At 36.0% G+C, this 18,788-nt stretch overlaps 1 protein-coding gene across 1 annotated transcript; it reads right to left on the reverse strand.

The window, feature by feature from the left end:
- Positions 1–159: 159 nt before the first annotated feature.
- LOC145628473 (uncharacterized) lies at positions 160–18,121 on the reverse strand. The gene is made up of 11 exons (XM_081680770.1): positions 15,435–18,121; positions 15,001–15,240; positions 14,687–14,813; positions 13,509–13,661; positions 13,176–13,420; positions 13,015–13,084; positions 3,549–3,755; positions 2,240–2,472; positions 2,070–2,148; positions 1,854–1,991; positions 160–873 (listed from the first exon to the last, which is right to left on the reverse strand). The coding sequence occupies exons 1-11, from the start codon at positions 17,828–17,830 to the stop codon at positions 673–675; spliced, it is 4,089 nt and encodes a 1,362-aa protein (XP_081536896.1). The 5' UTR covers positions 17,831–18,121; the 3' UTR covers positions 160–672.
- Between the last annotated feature and the right edge of the window lie 667 nt (positions 18,122–18,788).

Genomic DNA, 18,788 nt, shown 5'->3' on the forward strand with positions numbered 1-18,788 from the left:
CATTATGCTTTTCAAAATCTTCAGTTTTGTACTGAGACCTGCAGTAATCGATATCAATCTTGCGCAAGCCTTCTGCTTTCCCTGAATTGTAAGCGTGATGCTAGATGTCAAATGTCTTTAACAGTTCATAAGCAAGAGGACCGATTTCAGAAAACATAAGCAAACACAAACACTATAATAATTTAATTTCAATCAAAGCAATTCTTTGTGCTATACAAGTTGCCTGTATTTACATAGCTTCAACTGGAAAAACAAATTTCTTTCTCACATACAAATACCCCCTTCACACCCTCCAAGCCAAAAGAAAATGAAAAAAGAAAAAGAATATTGATATAATTTCTAAAAGTAAAAAAATTAATATAGAAAGATTTTTTTTTTTTTTTCCGTCGTCTATGTACTTGAGAACCAAGACACCTTTGGCTTAGGGTTAGTTGCCGAACTTCTGATGGAAAGTCCATCTTAATCTCATTTTGCTTGTGTGTCGTTAGATAATCACAACAGTGCTGCACAATTGTGCCTCTGAACTTCAAGTTAATCACAGGGTTTAGTTGAGGAAGTCTCTGTCATAGCTTCAGAGCATTAGATATAGTAATAACCATGATTCATAGTGTGATTTATCTAGTCGTTTCCTTCAATATAGTTCAAACCGTGACTCAGCTGGCTGTCTTTCTGTTAATAAAATCTACCAGGTCTTGTAGGTTCAAACCCCCGAGAATAAGGGTTGGCAGAAGATCTCCACATCTCTCGCCATTGTCTTCCACTATTACCTCTTTCTGCAGTGTTAAAAGAAGTTTCAGTGTACATTCTTGAAGCATTGCTACTACTTTTCCTTTGGCCATTCCTTGTCTCCTCGTCAATATCATTTTGGAAACGCTGCAAATGAATACCAATAGTTTTAGTAAACAATGTGTTGGTTTGGAAAGATTTTCGATCAATTCTAACAAGCTCAATGTCATCTCTTGACTTTCTTTCAAAAAAAAAAAAATGTCATCTCTTGACTCCCTACTTCCCTAGTGTAGTGACTTAACTGTATCATGTATGTTATGATAGGTTGCAAAGTGAAGGAGCAAGTCACACAACCCTTAACTACTTCAGATTTAACACAGTTATCCAGCAGTAACTCAGCTATAAACTTTATGCAGAAATTATAATAATAATAAAATATTTAAAGAAAAAAAAAAGAAAAAAAAAACCAAGGTGACTTCTCATCTGTTTTCAGAAATGGAAAACTCTTGGCCTTGCAATTCAAAGAAAAATTATGTTCAGCTTCATAAGAAAACTAGATTTTTTTTTTTTTTTTTTTTTTTGACGGGACTAGATTTATTTAGAATATACTCCGTTGTCTCAACCAAAAAACTTTATTACCCAATGAATTTACATTTTTCTGTTAATAATAAACATCAATAATTTAGAAACATTTACAATTCCAAGCAACATAATTAATACTTCCTCCATTTCATATCTTTCTTTCCACTTTGACCAATTTTGCCTCACAAAAAGATTTTAAGTAAGAAGACCAGTATGAAACAGAAGAGTATCTACTACTACGTATTTGGTTTTCAAGTTCCCTACATAATTTTGAGAAAACATTGTGTTTCCAAATTGCTCCATTTCCTGTTTTCTTCATATTATCTGTTATGTTTACCCAGTGTATAATGTTTCATTAATTTTGCAGAGACTTGCTCACCTAAATACCAAGAAAATTAAATATGTCAAAATTCAGGCTCCCAAGACAACCACCTAGACATTTAACAAATGTTGTAGTATTCGTGACATCTTATAACAGACTTGGTATGGTAAAATAAAGAAATGAATAAAGAGAGCATTAGAGAAATAGGTTTTTTACACATCACCTTATCAGGGTCTGAAAGAACTGCATATGCCTCGCCAATCATCTTGAATAGCTTATCAGCATCCTTGTAGACCCCCTCCGATATTTCCTTCCAGAGACCATCATCTCCACTTTCAGCTCTCGCCAATGATTGACCAGCCTGTATTAGCAATATTCGTGTGAATTTTTGCAAGCATTAAAAAAATGGCAAGTAAAACAGCAATGTGAAGGCTCAGACCTTATCAGGATGATGCCTCAGAGCAGCTTTACGATAAGCTTTCTTTAGATCTATTGCCGTAACAGATGGCTCTACTCCCCTGCCATCAGGATAAAGACCAAGACTGATGTTAGTACCAAATTCAGTTTTCCAGAATTAGATAATCAAACTAATAAATGTATAACACTTACAAGATCAGGTAAAAATTTAAAGGTATCCCTCTCTTAGCCTGTTCTTCCATCTGAAAAAGCCGTTGTCGAGCTTGTCTTAGATCAGCTACAGAGCCCAATGGCACATATGCTCCTGAATAAGTGGACTTCTCCTCTGCCTGCTTGGTAAGAAGAGACACAAGTCTCTCAAGATCTTTCGCTGCCTGTTCATAGTCTCGAATCATCTCAAACAAGGTGGCTCTTCTGGATATTGCCTGCAACATAATTAAGATAACACTCTAATTAGATACAGTGAATGGACAGAGTAAATAGTACTAACTTCACTTTCGACGGTTAGCTTAATTAAGTAGACAGGGATAATTGTCAAGATGTAGCTAACTCCCTCCACGAACACTCAATCATAGATTTCCGATAACAAAATGCATAATATGACAGTAAAAGCCATGATGAGCCATCTAATAGGGAAATGTTCTAAATGAATTCCAGAGCATCAACCTACACCTCTACCTTTTCTACATATTAAGTAGAAAACCATTTCTAAAGATATTACTTCCCTTATTCACTAATAGTTGCACCATTTCTCTTTTGAAAGTCAAACTTCAAAAAAATTTACCATAAATTTTCATTAATATATAAGAAATAAATTGTCATGCTTGTTAGTTTCATCTCAGTAAACAGTTTCAAAATGTTAAAATTTTTAAATTTTACTCATATTAGTTCATGGTCACGGATGCATTTTATTGAATGGAGAAGTAATTATTAGTGGTCTTTCAAAAAAAATATATAAAAATAAATAAACCCTATTTGTTCAGAACTAAATTCATACTTATCACTTATTTGGATAGGTACATGTCCATTACTTACAATAAGCTTGGGCAGATCGCTCAGTAAAAGCAGTGCATAAACAATAAGCTTATTAAAGAAGCATGCTGTTGCCTTTGACTTTTTGATGATTTATTTCAAAATGATGTTAATTTACGTAAAGTTCAAACAGTAGAAAACCCTGTTTTAAAGAAGCCAGTAAGTGTTATTGGGAGCCCATTGTCCAGGCATTAAAAAACATGATCTGATCTGAAATTTTTACTACGTAGGATTTTTTATGTCAATCCGAAAATTCCCATAAGGCCATAAACAATGTTACCAACTCAAAATGTGTTCCTCCAAAAGGCTAGGTAGAGTTATAAACTTTAGTGTGTTTCTTCATTAGGAACTAGCTAAGTTGGAAGTTGCAGTTTAACAAGGTTCAAGTATAACAAATTACATAAAATGTTATATAAAAACAGTTTTAGTGCTCTGATGACTACTAAATGCGGATATAATTGGTCCAAACCTTCAAGTAATGTTCATCCAATGCTATAGCCAAACTGCAGTCTGCAATTGCATCAGTGATCTGCCCCAATGCTTGGTAGGCTGCAGCACGATTGGCAAAACATACTGCACTGAAAGGTCGGGACTCAACGTTAAATGACAAAGCAGCAGTATAATGTTCAACAGCTTCTTTATGCTTTCCTGCTAGAAAGGCTCCATTTCCCGCGGACTGCAAACAGGAGCAAACACCTTACACCACAGATACATGAAAAATGCAGGATAGTTTATGGCAACAAGCATACTTAAACAAAGATGACATAATAGTAAGCTTGTCTAATGAAATTGGTGCAATTATTAACCGGTAAATTGGCCGTTTAAAGGCAAATTGAATGGTTACACCCACCTAATTGGACTCCCGGAGAATATTAGGGACCATGGTAAACATTTCAGCAATTTTTATTTCCGGGCGAATAAAAGTCAAAAAATTCCAAAATTGAAGGTTAAGATCCACGCTTTTTGAGAAATTTTGGAGGTTTCGAGGCCCAGTGTCGAAAAGCCTTGAAACTTTAGGAGATACATATCGAGGTCATATAATGCCGTTTGAAACCATATATGCTCATTATATGTTGTCATAAATGTTCGTGGTAGGCTTGATTTAATGAATCGGTGCAAGTTGTAACCCGGTAAATTGGTCTTTTAAAGGCAAATTGGATGGTTCCACCCACCAAATTGGACTCCCAGAGGATATTAGGAACCATGGTAAACATTTCAGCAATTTTATTATCCACGCGAATAAAAAGTCAAAAAATTCAAATATTGAAGGTATATCCACGCTTTTTGAGAAATTTTGGAGGTTTCGAAGCCAGGTGACGAAATGTCTTGAAATTCTAGGGGATACATCTCGGGGTCATACAATGTCGTTCGGAACCATATATAATCATTATATGTTGTCATAAATGTTCGTGGTAGGCTTGATTAATGAAATCAGTGCAAGTTGTAAATCGGTAAATTAGCCGTTTAAAGGCAAATTGAATGGTTCCACACACCCAATCGGACTCCGGGAGGGTATTAGGGATCATGGTAAACATTTCGGCAATTTTTATTTCTGGGAGAAAAAAAGTCAAAATTTTCCAAAATTGAAGGCTAATATCCACGATTTTTTAGGAATTTCGAAGGTTTCATGTGTCGAAAAATAATGAAATTTTAGGAGATACATCTCGGGGTCATATAATGCCATTTGGAACCATGTATGATCATTATATGTTGTCATAAATGTTCGTGGTAGGTTTGAATTAATGAAATCAGTACAAGTTGTAAACCGGTAAATTGGTCATTTAAAGGCAAATTGGATGGTTCCACCCGACCAATTGGACTCCCGGAGGGTATTAGGGACCATGGTAAACATTTTGACAATTTTTATTTCCGAAAAAAATTAAAATATTCCAAAATTAAAGGCTAATATCCATGCTTTTTGAGAAATTTTGGAGATTTTGACACCCGGTGTCGAAAAACCTTGAAAATTTAAGGGATTTATCTTAGGGTCATATAATGCCGTTTGGAATCATATATAATCATTAAATGTTGTCATAAATGTTTGTGGTAGGCTTGAGTTAATCAAATCGGTGCAAGTTGTACACCAGTAAATTGGCCTTTTAAAGGCAAATTGGATGGTTCCACCCACCCAATTGGACTCCCGCAGGGTATTAGGGACCATGATAAACATTTCGGCGATTTTTATTTCGGGCGAAAAAAAGTCAAAAAATTAAAAAAAATTGAAGGCTAAATATTTACCTTTTTGGGAAATTTTGGAGTCTACGGGGACCAGTGTCTAAAAGTCTTGAAATTCAAGGAAATACATCTCGGAGTCATATAATGTTGTTGGAACAATATGTAATCATTATTTGTTGTCATAAATGTTCAAGGTATTGAGTTAATGAAATCGGTGCAATTTGTAAATCGGTAAATTGACCGTTTAAATGCAAATTGGATGGTACCACCCACCAAATTGAACTCCTGGAGGGTATTAGGGACCATGGACCCATGGTAAACATTTCGGTAATTTTTATATCCGGGTGAAAAAAGTCAAAAAATTCCAAAATTGAAGGCTTATATCCACGATTTTTGAGAAATTTTGGAGGTTTCAAGGCCCAGTGTCGAAAAGCCTTGAGATTTTAGAGAATACATCTCGGGATCATATAATGCCGTTTGGAACCAAATACGATCATTATATATTGTCATAAATGTTCGTGGTAGGCTTGAGTTAATGAAATCGATGCGAGTTGTAAATCGATAAAATTGTCGTTTAAAGGCAAATTGGATGGTTCCATCCACCCAATTGGATTCCTGGAAGGTATTAGGGACCATGGTAAACATTTCGGCAATTTTGGTTTCTGAGCGAAAAAAAGTAAAAAATATTCAAAAAATTAAGGCTAATATTCACGCTTTTTGAGAAATTTTGGAGGTTTTGGGGCATGGTGTTGAAAAGTCTTGAAATTATAAGGAATACATCTCGGGGTCATATAATGTCATTTGGAACCATATATGATCGTTATTTGTTGTCATAAGTGTTCGTGGTAGGCTTGAGTTAATGAAATCGGTGCAAATTGTAAACCGGTAAATTGGCTTATTAAAGGCAAATTGGATGGTTCCACCCATCCAATTGGACTCCCGGAGGGAATTAGGGACCATGGTTAACATTTTAGCAATTTTTATTTCCGGACGAAAAGAAATAAAAAAATTCCAAATTAAATCCACGCATTTTGCGAAATTTTAAGGTTTCGGGACCCGGTGTCGAAAAGTCTTAAAATTCTAGGGGATACATCTCAGGGTCATATGATGGCGTTTGGAACCATTTATAATCATTATATGTTGTCATAAATGTTCGTGGTAGGCTTGAGTTAATGAAATCAGTGCAAGTAGTAAAATGGAAAAATTGTCGTTTAAAGGCAAATTAGATAGTTCAACCAACCCAATTGGACTCCCGAAGGGTATTAGGGACCACGGTAAACATTTCGATAATTTTTATTTTCGGGGTAAAATAAGTCTAAAAATTCTAAAATTGAAGGCTTATTATCCACGCTTTTTGAGAACTTTAGAGTTTCGGGGCCCGGTTTCGAAAAGCCTTGAGATTTTAAGAGATACATCTCGGGGGCATATAATGCCATTTGAAATCATATATAATCATTATATGTTGTCATAAATGTTCATGGTAGGCTTGAGTTAATGAAATCGGTGCAAGTTGTAAACTTATAAATTGGTCACTTAAAGGCAAATAGGATGGTTCCACCCACCCAATTAGACTCCTGAAGGATATTAGGGGCTATAGTAAACATTTTGTCAATTTTTATTTTCGGACGAAAAAAAAGTCAAAAAAAATCCAAAATTGAAAGTTAATATCCACACTTTTTGAAAAATTTCGAAGCTTTTGGGGCTCAGTGATGAGTCTATTTTATATATTTTTTATTCCCCGTCCCATGGTCATTTTTGTGCTAATTTGAGCTCTACGGAGCTATTTTTATTACTAATACACGTTTTCTAGTGTTTTTGTAGAGTTGGTATTATTTTGTAGGAATTTGCAGATTTATGACAATTTCCGAGCTTATTGCGCCACTACGAAAATATTAGAGTCAGATCGTATTTTATGACTGTATATATTAAGCCCAAGGCCGAGTTAGAGAATTTTAATTCGGTGAATAAGGGCTCAATATATGAGAAAGTACAAGATTCCACAAGTTATTATTATGGACCAACCAAGGGAAAAATTGGGCCAAAGATTTAAATAACTCAAGCGTACAGATCCAAGCTTCCAAGAGAAGTCAACTGAGGGCGAAGTTATATAACGGGCCCGATTAAGCAGCCTAATGCCCGATCAGTCCTAGCTCCTAGTACATGTCAGTTGTTTAAATTCTTTTAGAGTTTTAAGGTGAGTGGGATTTGTGGGTTTCGTTCATTAGTGGGCTTTGTTTGTAGTTAAGTCGGTGGGTTTGATATAAATAGGAGTAGTAGTAGTACGTAAGGGAGGAGGTCAGGAGGTAGATTATGTAGTTTTAGTTTTTATTTTCTTTTAGTTTTTAGTTTTAGTTTTAGTTTTTCTTTTCTTTTTTTTTTCTCTCTCTAACTTTTCTCTCTCTCCCTAAATTAAATTCTTAGTATTATTTTCTCTCTTGTTTCTATCTCTACAACTCTTGGTTTAATCTCAGTTATTTATTTTCTTTCTTTCATCATGTCTCCTTCAATTGCTTTGATTAGTTTAGTTTTTACCATGTGTGAGTAGTTTTATTTCTAGGGTTTATGGGGATCCATAAATAATATGAAGGGGTAATTTATTGTTGTTAATTATCAATGCTAGATTAATTTCCTACTGATTGATTTAATGCTCTGTGACTAAATTAGGCCTGATCTTTTATGCATGAGTTTGACAATATTGATTCGAGATTCGACAAATGAGAATTGATGTTTAGGTCTAGTTTCAATAGGCAGGTTAATTTATAAATGGTTAGGTCGAGATTCGAAAGATGAGATTTAATACCAGTAAATTAATTGTGTGATTATAATACGTAGCGAAAGCCCTTTATAATCTGATTAATATATGATTAATATATGCTTTGATGAATGATTATTATATTCTACCCTGGAATATTATTTATTGGTGAACCTATGCCCTAGATCCTTTTTATATTATTTTCTCCCTATTCTTGATCTCCGTAGTTTAGTTTATTATTCAATCATAAATATTGGTTACTTAGATAATTTAGATTATAATAATTAATTAAGAGTAGAAAGACTTGTTTCCCTGTGGAGTTCGACCCTACTTCCCTATCTACTTTACTTAGAGGACTTAGGTAATTATTTTTTATTAGGGGATACGACTTTACCCTGTCACTCACTGTCGAAAATAAATGAGATTTTAGGAGATACATCTCGGGGTCATATAATGTCGTTTGAAACCATAAATGACCTTTATATGTTTTCATAAATGTTCATGGTAGGCTTGAGTTAATGAAATCAATGCAAGTTGTTAACCGGTAAATTGGTCGTTTAAAACAAAAATTGGATGGTTCTACCTAACTAATTGGACTCCCGAAGGATATTAAGGACCATGGTATAAATTTCGGCAATTTTTATTTTTGGGCGAAAAAAAAAGTCAAAAAATTCAAAATTTGAAGGCTAATATCCACTTTTTTAAGAAATTTTGAAGGTTTAGGGACCCGGTGTTGAAAATCCTTGAGATTTTAAGTAATACATCTCGGGGTCATATAACGTCGTTTGGAACCATATATGATAATTATTTGTTGTCATAAATGTTCGTGGTAGGCTTGAGTTAATAAAATCGATGTAAATTATAAACCGGTAAATTGGCCGTTTAAAGGAAAATTGGATGGTTTCATCCAGCCAATTGAACTCTCGGAGGGTATTAGGGACCATGGTAAACATTTTGGCAATTTTTATTTCCGAGCGATAAAAAGTCAAAAAATGCCAAAATTGAAGATTAATATCCACGCATTTTGCAAAATTTTGAAGGTTTCGAGGCTTAGTTTCAAAAAGTCTTGAATTTCTAGAAAATACATCTCGGGGTCTTATAATGCTGTTTGGAACCTCATATGATCATTATGTGTTGTCATAAATGTTCATGGTAGGCTTGAGTTAATGAAATTGGTGCAAGTAGTAAATTAGTTTTTTTTCCGTTTAAAGACAAATTGGATGGTTTCACCCACCCAATGGGACTCCCGTAGGAAATTAGAGACCATGGTAAATATTTCGGCAATTTTTAATTTCGTGTGGAAAAAAGTCAAAAAATCCCAAAATTGAAGTCTAATATCCACGTTTTTTGAGAAATTTTGGAGGTTTCGGGGCCCGTTGTCGAAAAGCTTTCAGATTTTAGGGGATACATCTCAGGGTCATATAATGCCGTTTAGAACCATATATGATCATTATATGTTGTCATAAATATTTGTGGTAGGCTTGAGTTAATGAAATTGGCACAAGTTGTAAACCAGTAAATTGGTCGTTTAAAGGCAAATTGGATGGTTCCACCCACCCAATTGGACTCCCGGAGGATATTAGAGATCATGGAAAATATTTCGACAATTTTATATACAGGCGAAAAAAGTCAAATTCAAAAATTGAAAGATATATTCACGCTTTTTGAGAATTTTTGGAGTTTTTGGGGGCCTGGTGTCGAAAAGTATTGAAATTTTAGAGAATACATCTCGGGGTTATATAATGTCGTTTGGAACCATATATGATCATCATTTGTTGTCATAAATGTTCGTGGTAGGCTTGAATTAATGAAATCGGTGCAATTTTTAAACCGGTAAATTGGTCGTTTAAAGGCAAATTGGATGATTCCACCCACTCAATTTGACTCCCGGAGGGTATTAGGGACCATGCTAGACATTTCGGCAATTTTTATATTCGGGAGAAAAAAAGTCAAAAAATTCCAAAATTGAAGGCTTAATATCCACGCTTTTTGAGAAATTTCGATTGTTTCGGGGGCCCGGTGTCGAAAAGCATTTAGATTTTAAGGGATACATCTCGGGATCATATAATGTCGTTTGGAACCATATATGATCATTATATGATGTCATAAATGTCCGTGGTAGGCTTGAGTCAATGAAATTGGTGCAAGTTGTAAACTGGTAAATTGGTCGTTTAAAGACAAATCGGATGGTTCCACCCAGCCAATTGGACTCCCGGAGAGTATTAGGGACCATGGTAAACACTTCGGCAATTTTTATTTCCAAGAGAAAAAAAATCCAATATTGAAGGCTAATATCAACACTTTTTGAGATATTTTGGAGGTTTTGGGTAAAACTGTCATTTCGAGTAAACGAGTCGGGTTTAGGTCGGTAAGAGTGGGTCAGGTCAACTCGGGTCGGGTCAATTCGGATTAATTCCATAACCTATGCGGGGTTTGGTTTGGGTCATGCTTGAGTCGGGTCACGTCGGGTCATACTTCTTATCGGGTTATGGTTATAATCAGGTCGAGTCATTTTCAAGTCGGGTCATTCTCGGGTTTAAGTCGGGTTCAGTTCTAGTCAATATATTGCGGGTTATAATTTGGGTCATTTCCAAGTCGGGTTATTTTCGGATTCAAGTCGGGTTATGTTCAAGTCAATAATTTGTAGGTTACAATCAGGTCGGGTCATTTTCAAGTTAGTTCATATTCGGGTTCAACTAAATATAAATAGATAATTATCATTTTTATCAAGTTAATTATTTCCTTTGACTATAATATATATGGCAATATACAAGGGAACTATAGTCTATAATTTAGACAGATAATTATCTTCTATGACCATACAACAAATATATACTATATTTAATTCTTAAATTTGAGGATGATGCTCCTTTCTTTTGCTGCCTGGACCGACTTGGTCTCCCTAGACAAAATGTTTTGATCAACAATAATAATGTGGTCTAAATTGCATTTAAGGTGATTTGAAATAGGGTCAAGAACAATTTGGGTTGAATTTAGGTCGGGTCAATAACAAGTCATGTTGATTTCGAGTCGGGTTAGTAACAGATCGGGCTGAATTTTTTGGTCGGATTAGTAATAGGTCTGGTAAAATTAGGGTCGGGTCAATAACAAGTCGGGTTGAATTTGGGTCGGGTTAATAACAAGTCGGGTTGATTTCTGGTCGGGTTTGTAACAGGTTGGGTTAGGAACGGGTCGGGTTGATGTCAGGTCAGGTCAGTAACAAGTCGGGTTAAATTCTGGTTTTGACAGGTTCAAATGGGTTTGGGTCAATTTCGGTTCAAGTAGGGTTCGGTTCAGGTCAATAATTTACGAATTACATTCGGGTCGGGTCATCTCCATGTCAGTTCGGGTTCGGGTCTCACATACTCGGGTCAACTTGGGTCTAGGATTGGTTTCAGGTCGGGTCAGGTCGGGTTTGGGTCACCATTTTTTTGGGTTCAGATGGTTCGGTTAATAATCGGTTTTGAGTCAGTATTTCGAGTCGGGTCAACTTTTGACAGTTCTACTCATAACTATCAAAGATAGATATGGCAATGGATCGGATTTGGATCGGGTGGAGCTTCACCCGCACCCATCCATTATCCTAATTGCTCCATCCACATCCATCCGTCATCCGCTTCACCCATCATCCATATCCGTCCGTCCATCATCCGCGGATGAAACGGGTGGAGCGGATGACAAATGGATGAGTACTAAAATGTAAAAAAAACTCAGATAAACTTTAATTTTCGGTTATTTATACAATAATTTTTTTAATTTATTAATAAAAAAGAAACAATAACAACATATTGTTTGAAAAATTAATTTGCAACAAAAAAAAGACACGTAATTTTCTTGCACATTCTATATTTTATTAGTAAAATTCTTTGATTAAAAATTTAATATATGTTAAACGGATGGGTGGATGGTTAGCGGGTGAAAAAAATATCATCCACATCCGATCCGATCCATCATCCGCTTCATCCGTCACCCGCTTCTCATCCATTTAATTCGGATTTTCGTCCATTTATTTTAAGCGGGTGGAGCGGGTTAGCGGATATCCACTTAATATTGCCATCTCTAATCAAAGACATAAATTGCTAACAAATGCAAGTGGAAACCAAAAAGGAAGTACAAGTTTGACTTGAAGACTTAAGAAGCCAACAGACAAAAACCATCCTACATGCTAACATCAAAGCTTGCTAAGTTGTAATTGTAACAGAATGATATGCTACCTTAACAGGGGACAATATCCATATCCCTAAATACTCCCTAGACATTACAGAATGAACAGAAAATTCTTCCCTAGACATTACAGAATGAATAGAAAATTATTTCTAACTTTTGTATATTTTTTCAAGACAAAAAAAATAGTACTTAAGAATGAATAGATGTTTGTGTTTTTTCACAGTATTTAAGAAATGGGAGGAGAAAGTGGATGAAGTATGATTAAAAAAAGTGAAAAGTACAATTATAGACAAAAGTTAGAGAGAATGTGGAAAAAATACAAGGCAAGTGGAAAAATCAAGGGTAATTTAGGAAGTACAATGAATAAAGTAAAAAAAATGAGGGTATAATGGTCTTTACATACTATTCAAAAATATAAATAAGAACAACATTTAGGGTCTCAGAAATAGGCAAATAGGAACTATAATGTGGGAGTGTGGCACGGAAAGAGTATTCAGAGAAGTAACGTTTCTAAAGCAAGGAAACATGGACACCCGAGAATTCTTCCAGAATTTTTGTAAGCTGAATTTGCTCAAGTAGGATGGCAACTCTATATAATAGTGATCCTTGCTATTCGACTTCGACACTAATGTAGAACAGCCTATTTAAGTCTGACAACAGCGAGACAAGGGTACAGGAGTGTTTGACAAAGTAGGACACTTATAACTGATTAACTGTTCTGTGGTTGACAACAAAGAGCCTGAGGATATTTTAAATAGAACATAAAGAGCAACAGTAAATATAAGCCACTACAGACAAAACAGGAAAAGGGAAAGGGAAAAAAAAAAATGCAATGACATACCTTATGATTTATCAGCTCATGTGCAGTTGAAAGTTGTGGTATAAATGATTCAATAGTCTCATTTCCAAACCTAGAATATTTTATTAGCATTGAGTCATAATTTGAGAAAGTCATGCTTAACACAAAAAGGTTAAAATAAATTACAATAGAGGATGCATTACTTGGCCACCATAGACCTCCAACGCTCTTTCTTCTCCAGAAAATCAACAGCTTCTTCCAGCTTTCCTAAATAAAAGTTTGATTTGAATATGTAACAATATCGCCAAATCCGGAAAGAATAACTCTCCAAGAGCTCAGAAGCCTCCAAACATGGTGACTGTCCATCAGCACCCAGTAAAGGTGAATTCTTTTCAGCAGTTTCCAAAGTCTGCCCGCATAGCTGTACCACCTCTTCATATCTTCGGAACTGCAAATGAAAAAGTCTTATATAAAGCTGTCAAGATAACCATTGACTAGAAGGGAAAACAAAAAAGAGCATTGACAAAGCTACAAACCATAAATAGTGCTTCTGCTTTACTTTCAAGCAACTTCTCTGAGTATGGACTGATAATTAGGGCCTCAGAAATCACTCCTAGAGCAGTTTCTGCATCAGACAGCGTCCTTTGTAACAAAAGTCGAGCAGCATGACCCATGGATTCAGATGCTTTCTGCAAGTCAACACATTTAAGTCCATCTTATCACAGGTTTTAAAAAATTTGCAATTATTACACCCCTATGCTACAGTGCAAACTTAATCATGACTCGGTAAACACTCCTCCAAATACATGTCACAACATGTTTTACTTTTTAAATGGATTTTGGGAAAACTAACGCCCTTGTGACTAGCAACATATGGGAAAAAGTCTAGACGATCAACTTGAAAACATAACTTTAATGAGTCTATACAGCAACATAATGGATCAATCCAAGACCGTGAACCATCTACAAATAAACGCTAGAACTTTTTATAGACAAAGAAGGAAATTACATCAAAATTTAGTGTCCCATACTTCCCCATATGCTAGAAAAATAAGGCCAAGCAAAAAACAAATCCTCCACATATATCCTAGCAAGTGATCACAAAGACACGGTATCATTAGCTTAAATACAAACTCAACAGGAATACAGCACTAACAAATACTTATATGGACCATACATAAGCAAGTATATATATTAACCCTCCAGATCCCCAAGATCCCAATCCTTGAAAAAGTGAAAAGATTATGCGGCTTTATATGGATAATATTCCCTTAAAAGCTACTCTATCCCAGTAACTAAAGTCAAAGAGGCAGACAGGGGTAAGGCAGTAGGCAAACATCACAATTCAAGGAGAGCAACAGTATTGAGCAACCTCAAAAATCTGATACATTGTCTTTAGTATTAGTAAAACTCCCTCTAGTATTCCCCTAATCAAAATGCCCAAGTGTCAATTATTGATCTTGAAAATCCTGCCTAGAAGGCTAAAATACTGACATTGAAAGCATAAATTTCAAACCCCACCCCCCCCCCCCCAGTTTTTGTGCTCAGCTATATGTAATAAATAGAATTTTCCTTTTGCATAAGAAACTTTGTCATTATTTCGCTTGGAACAGAGGCATGAGCACTTTTAATTTATGTTTTTTATTTGGAGGTGGAAAATAGCAGTGATTTGGAATGGCCAATTAAAAGAACACTGACAAATTAAATAGGGTACCTGTGCCTTTTGTAGGCCATCTGAAGCTTCTAGAATAATTTTCCGCTCCACACAGATATCAGTCGACTGCAACAGTCTCTTGAAATGCAGTGATGCATCGCCAATTTCACCAAGAGCAAGGTAGCAGCTAGTTCAACAAAAGAAAACAGATGAAGAGGGATAAAGAGGCATAAAGGACAAACTATGTTCCAGAATAAAATGTAACAGATCCCTACACAAGTCACACTTCCTACCCCAAAAGGCTAAAAGTAACACAACACACAAGCTTAAACTACAGGGAAAAGACATTAGGGCATGTATTTTATGAGCATTACTTTGCAGCTCTGAGTTGAACTCTGAAGAAGCTGGGATCTATGTCAGCGGCAACCAGACAGTCTCGTAATGCTTCTCTAATTCTTCCACGAGACATACGAGCAGCAGCTCGATTACTGTAGCAAAGGACCAATGCTCGGAGGCAGTCCCTAGATGTCTCATGTTGAGGAATGCAGCTCAGCCCCTGGCTATAATAAGCCTCTGCTTTCTCCAAATCTCCATTTGCATAAGCTTGGTTTCCCCTGAAAGTCTTCATCATAGTTAGCACTAAGCAATCTTAAATAACTCAAACTAAATGGTAATCGAATTAGAAACTGAATAAATCACCCTAAAGGTGTCTACCATGTTAGCATTTAGCAATATTCAACAGCAAAAATAGAATGGTAAAGAAAACAAAATATTGCAAACAATCAGAATAGTCAAATATGAAAAGCACCTCAGACGCCACTTCTCACAAGCTTCTTGTGCTGCACGAGCTGGTGCTGTTGGAGATGATATAGCTTTCTTTGCATCTCCCACAATACTACCTCCTACTGACATGTTTGTTGAAGAGGTAACCTTTTTAATACCTTTTAAGGGAGCAGTTGGTACAGTATCACTTTGCACCACCTGTGAAGGAAGGACAGAAACTCTAGAAATGGGAGAAAACTGTGAATCAGATAATATAGTACTCCTAGCGGGAATATAGATATCTGGGCCAACTTTCATACGAATTTTCTTCTTATGTAACCGAGTAGCAGTTGATGCTTGACCTTGGGCAGAAGAGGAAGCAGCAAAAGTGAAAGAAGATTCTCCACTGGTTGCAGAACTTGCAGTGGAGAAATATCGAGTTTGATCACAATTTTGTTCCACACTGTTTGATTCAACCTCATTTTCTCCATTTTCATCCAAATTCTCATATGCAGACATAAAACTTTCACTTTCAGCTGCAGACACAAAATCCACTGGAGAGCTTGCCATAGCTGCACATGTATTGCCAGTGCACTCTGAAACTTGCTCTTCTGCTTCACCATGCTTCACATCATTGTTTTCAAAAATGTCCATGTTTTCTGTAGCTCTAATCAAATCCTCATCTGTTGCATCATTAGAAAGGGGTGTGTGTGCTTCAAGTGATGCCCGGCTCTCAGTTGTCAATGAAGGCTCTTTACTTGATTGCTCGGCATCCCCAGTTTCACGATAAGGAGAAACATCCATAGGTGAATAAGACTCAGAAGGTTCATGTTGGAAGTTATTCTCCTGTGATGTAAAATTATTCCCAATAGACATCAAGACTGATTTAGTTTCTTTTACTTTTGCCTTCCTCCCTTTGGATTTAGCATCTCTAACTAGTCCCTTGGTGCTGTATCCAGTTTGCACTTTCGAATCAGGTGTTCTAAATTCAACAAAGGGAATCCTTGAACCTTCCTGGTTGTAACCAAAAGTGAAACCTTCCTTCTTCACAGTACCATCAGTACAAGGCACTTCAAATTCGTGCCTCACCGGCTGAAAGTGTAGGCTGCCAGATGAAAGAGATGATGTTGATGATGCGGATGCTTCACGAAATACAGAGCCTTTATTCGATTGGTAATCAGCTACTTGAGGACCAACTGAATGCTCTTTTTGTTCCTTGATTGGGTTTAGGAACTCCGTGGGATATAATATTCTACTATCTTCCTTGCTCATGCTTCCAAGTGGTTCAGTCCTTGGATATGAACTGTCAGTTGCATTGGCATGATCACTAGATTCCTTTGTATCACCTAGAATTTTCAACTTCACCATCTCATCCAAAATCATCGTATCCACGTCCACCTCTTCACCAGATTCAGTTCTATTAGCATCCACAGAGCCAAATGTCGGATTGTTCATGTTGCTATTCATTTGTTTCTTAGTACCACTATTTTCGTCAGGATCAGCTATGTTCAAGTTCTTAATCCTAGGGAGTGCGCTCGCAATGCTAGGGTCATTAGAATCTTCCATTGTCCTATTGCCCCCAGACACAAATTTACTACTATCAGAAGCACCAAAACCAAAACTATCGCTACGAAATTCACCAGTATCTTTGAGATTCAACTTCTCCAAATCATTAGGAAGTTCAGATGCCAATGAAGTACCAATTGAACTACTCACATTATGCACACCATGACCTTCACCAACACCGGAACCTCTCGAGCTCCCGGTACCTAAACCTCCCAAGTTCAAATTATGTATCTTATCAAGAAGCTCAGATGCCATATTGCTAGGTTGCTGAACACCAATCGAGCTCAAACTCCCACTTTCATACACATTATTGCCACTTTGTCTACCAATATTTTGATTCTCAATTCTCAATTTCCTAATTTCATCAATAAGTTCATCCCCTACTTTCTCAACCTTACTAGCAACCTTAAAATTTAAATTCTTACTACTATTACTATTCATATATACTTCATCATCATCTTTACCCTCCAACCTAGATGAAACCCCTGCTAGATTATCCGAAACGGGGCGAAACGGATTAAAACCCGGATCGATTTTCCGGGTTTCTGAGCTTCCCATTGACCTGGGATTTTGAGATTTCCTAGACTTCACCAATCTTGGCCTTGAAAGACTAGGAATTGAGCTAAATGGGGGCTTTTCAGAACCCAAATTCGAAGTTGACGGTGAAGTAAACTCAAATTTCGCATTCATTTGACTAGAGTTCACAAACCCAGATTGCCCATATGGATTCATGTTGAATGATGAAGCAATTTGATCGTTTGAAACGAACCCAGAAAACCCCAACGAAGAAATAGGCAAAGTACTAAAAATCTGACCTTTCTTAGAATTGGAAGTATCGAAAACTGATGCGCCGGAGTCTAGCAACACCGACGACATGTCAAGAAAGGCTTCATCAAATCAACAAGCCTGTGAATACCAATCTTCATCCCCCTGTATCAAGATGCATGCTATGTGTTCGACGAAATGCCTCAAAAAAGATGTCAACCGTTATTTATGCTTGGTTATGAAGGAAATAATTAAGGAGAAAATCAGAAAAATAAAGGGTTGTTGTTTTTAGATTAGGGTGAGGCACGACATTTGATTTTATGTTGTTTTAGGGTGTGAAGATTGATAGCTACGTCTCTTGATCTGGGTCAGCAAAAGTGCAAACTTCATGTGATCACTTCTTTCCCTTTCTTTTTTTTTTTCTTTTCTTTTCCGTTCTCGATTTTCTCTTTTCTTTTGTCTTAATTTCTTAAATAATCTCCGGTTGTTTACAGAAATAATCATCTGGTTGAATAATCTATAATAACAAGATTAAGAATCAAAGTCATGCATATTTAGAAACCTGATGGCGCAAATAGAAACACTAATTAACTTGTAAATGAAATATAATAGATGCATCGAAAAAGTTCGTTTTTCTGAAGTTTGAAGTGTTAAGCACACTTAATATATCTTTACCCTGCATATATGCAAATACCATTTGATATTTCGTTAAAGCGATTGTCAGTATTATAATTGTATATTAAACTCATTTCATTGGAACTTTAATCCTAATGATAATGGAAATAATCCGATTATAAATCACTATCTATTCCTGTTTTAAACACGGTGTTGAAAGTTTTAACCCTGTCCTCTTCAGGTAGGCTTCAGCTATATGCCTATGGAGATCATTAACTAAGATCAAGTTACATTTTAAAAGCTGGAATCTTGATTCTTGAGTCAATGTAGTGATCATTTTTGGATAGTTCAAGTACTAATGTATTTTGCCACATAAGGGGACATACAATTAATGTTTAGAAAAGATGTTTAAAAATCAGGATCATTTTAATATGGAGTAGAGCAACACTTTTTC

This window comes from Chenopodium album, chromosome 4 (assembly GCF_948465745.1).
Source record: "Chenopodium album chromosome 4, dcCheAlbu1.1, whole genome shotgun sequence".
NCBI classification, from domain to species: domain Eukaryota; kingdom Viridiplantae; phylum Streptophyta; class Magnoliopsida; order Caryophyllales; family Amaranthaceae; genus Chenopodium; species Chenopodium album.

Coding starts and splice junctions, on each gene's coding strand:
- LOC145628473 (XM_081680770.1), bottom strand. CDS start 17,830: ATGTCGTCGGTGTTGCTAGACTCCGGCGCATCAGTTTTCGATACTTCC. Junction 3,756..13,014: donor ATGAGCTGATAAATCATAAG/GTATGTCATTGC, acceptor TCCTGTTTGCAG/TCCGCGGGAAATGGAGCCTT. Junction 1,992..2,069: donor TGAGGCATCATCCTGATAAG/GTCTGAGCCTTC, acceptor TTGCTAATACAG/GCTGGTCAATCATTGGCGAG.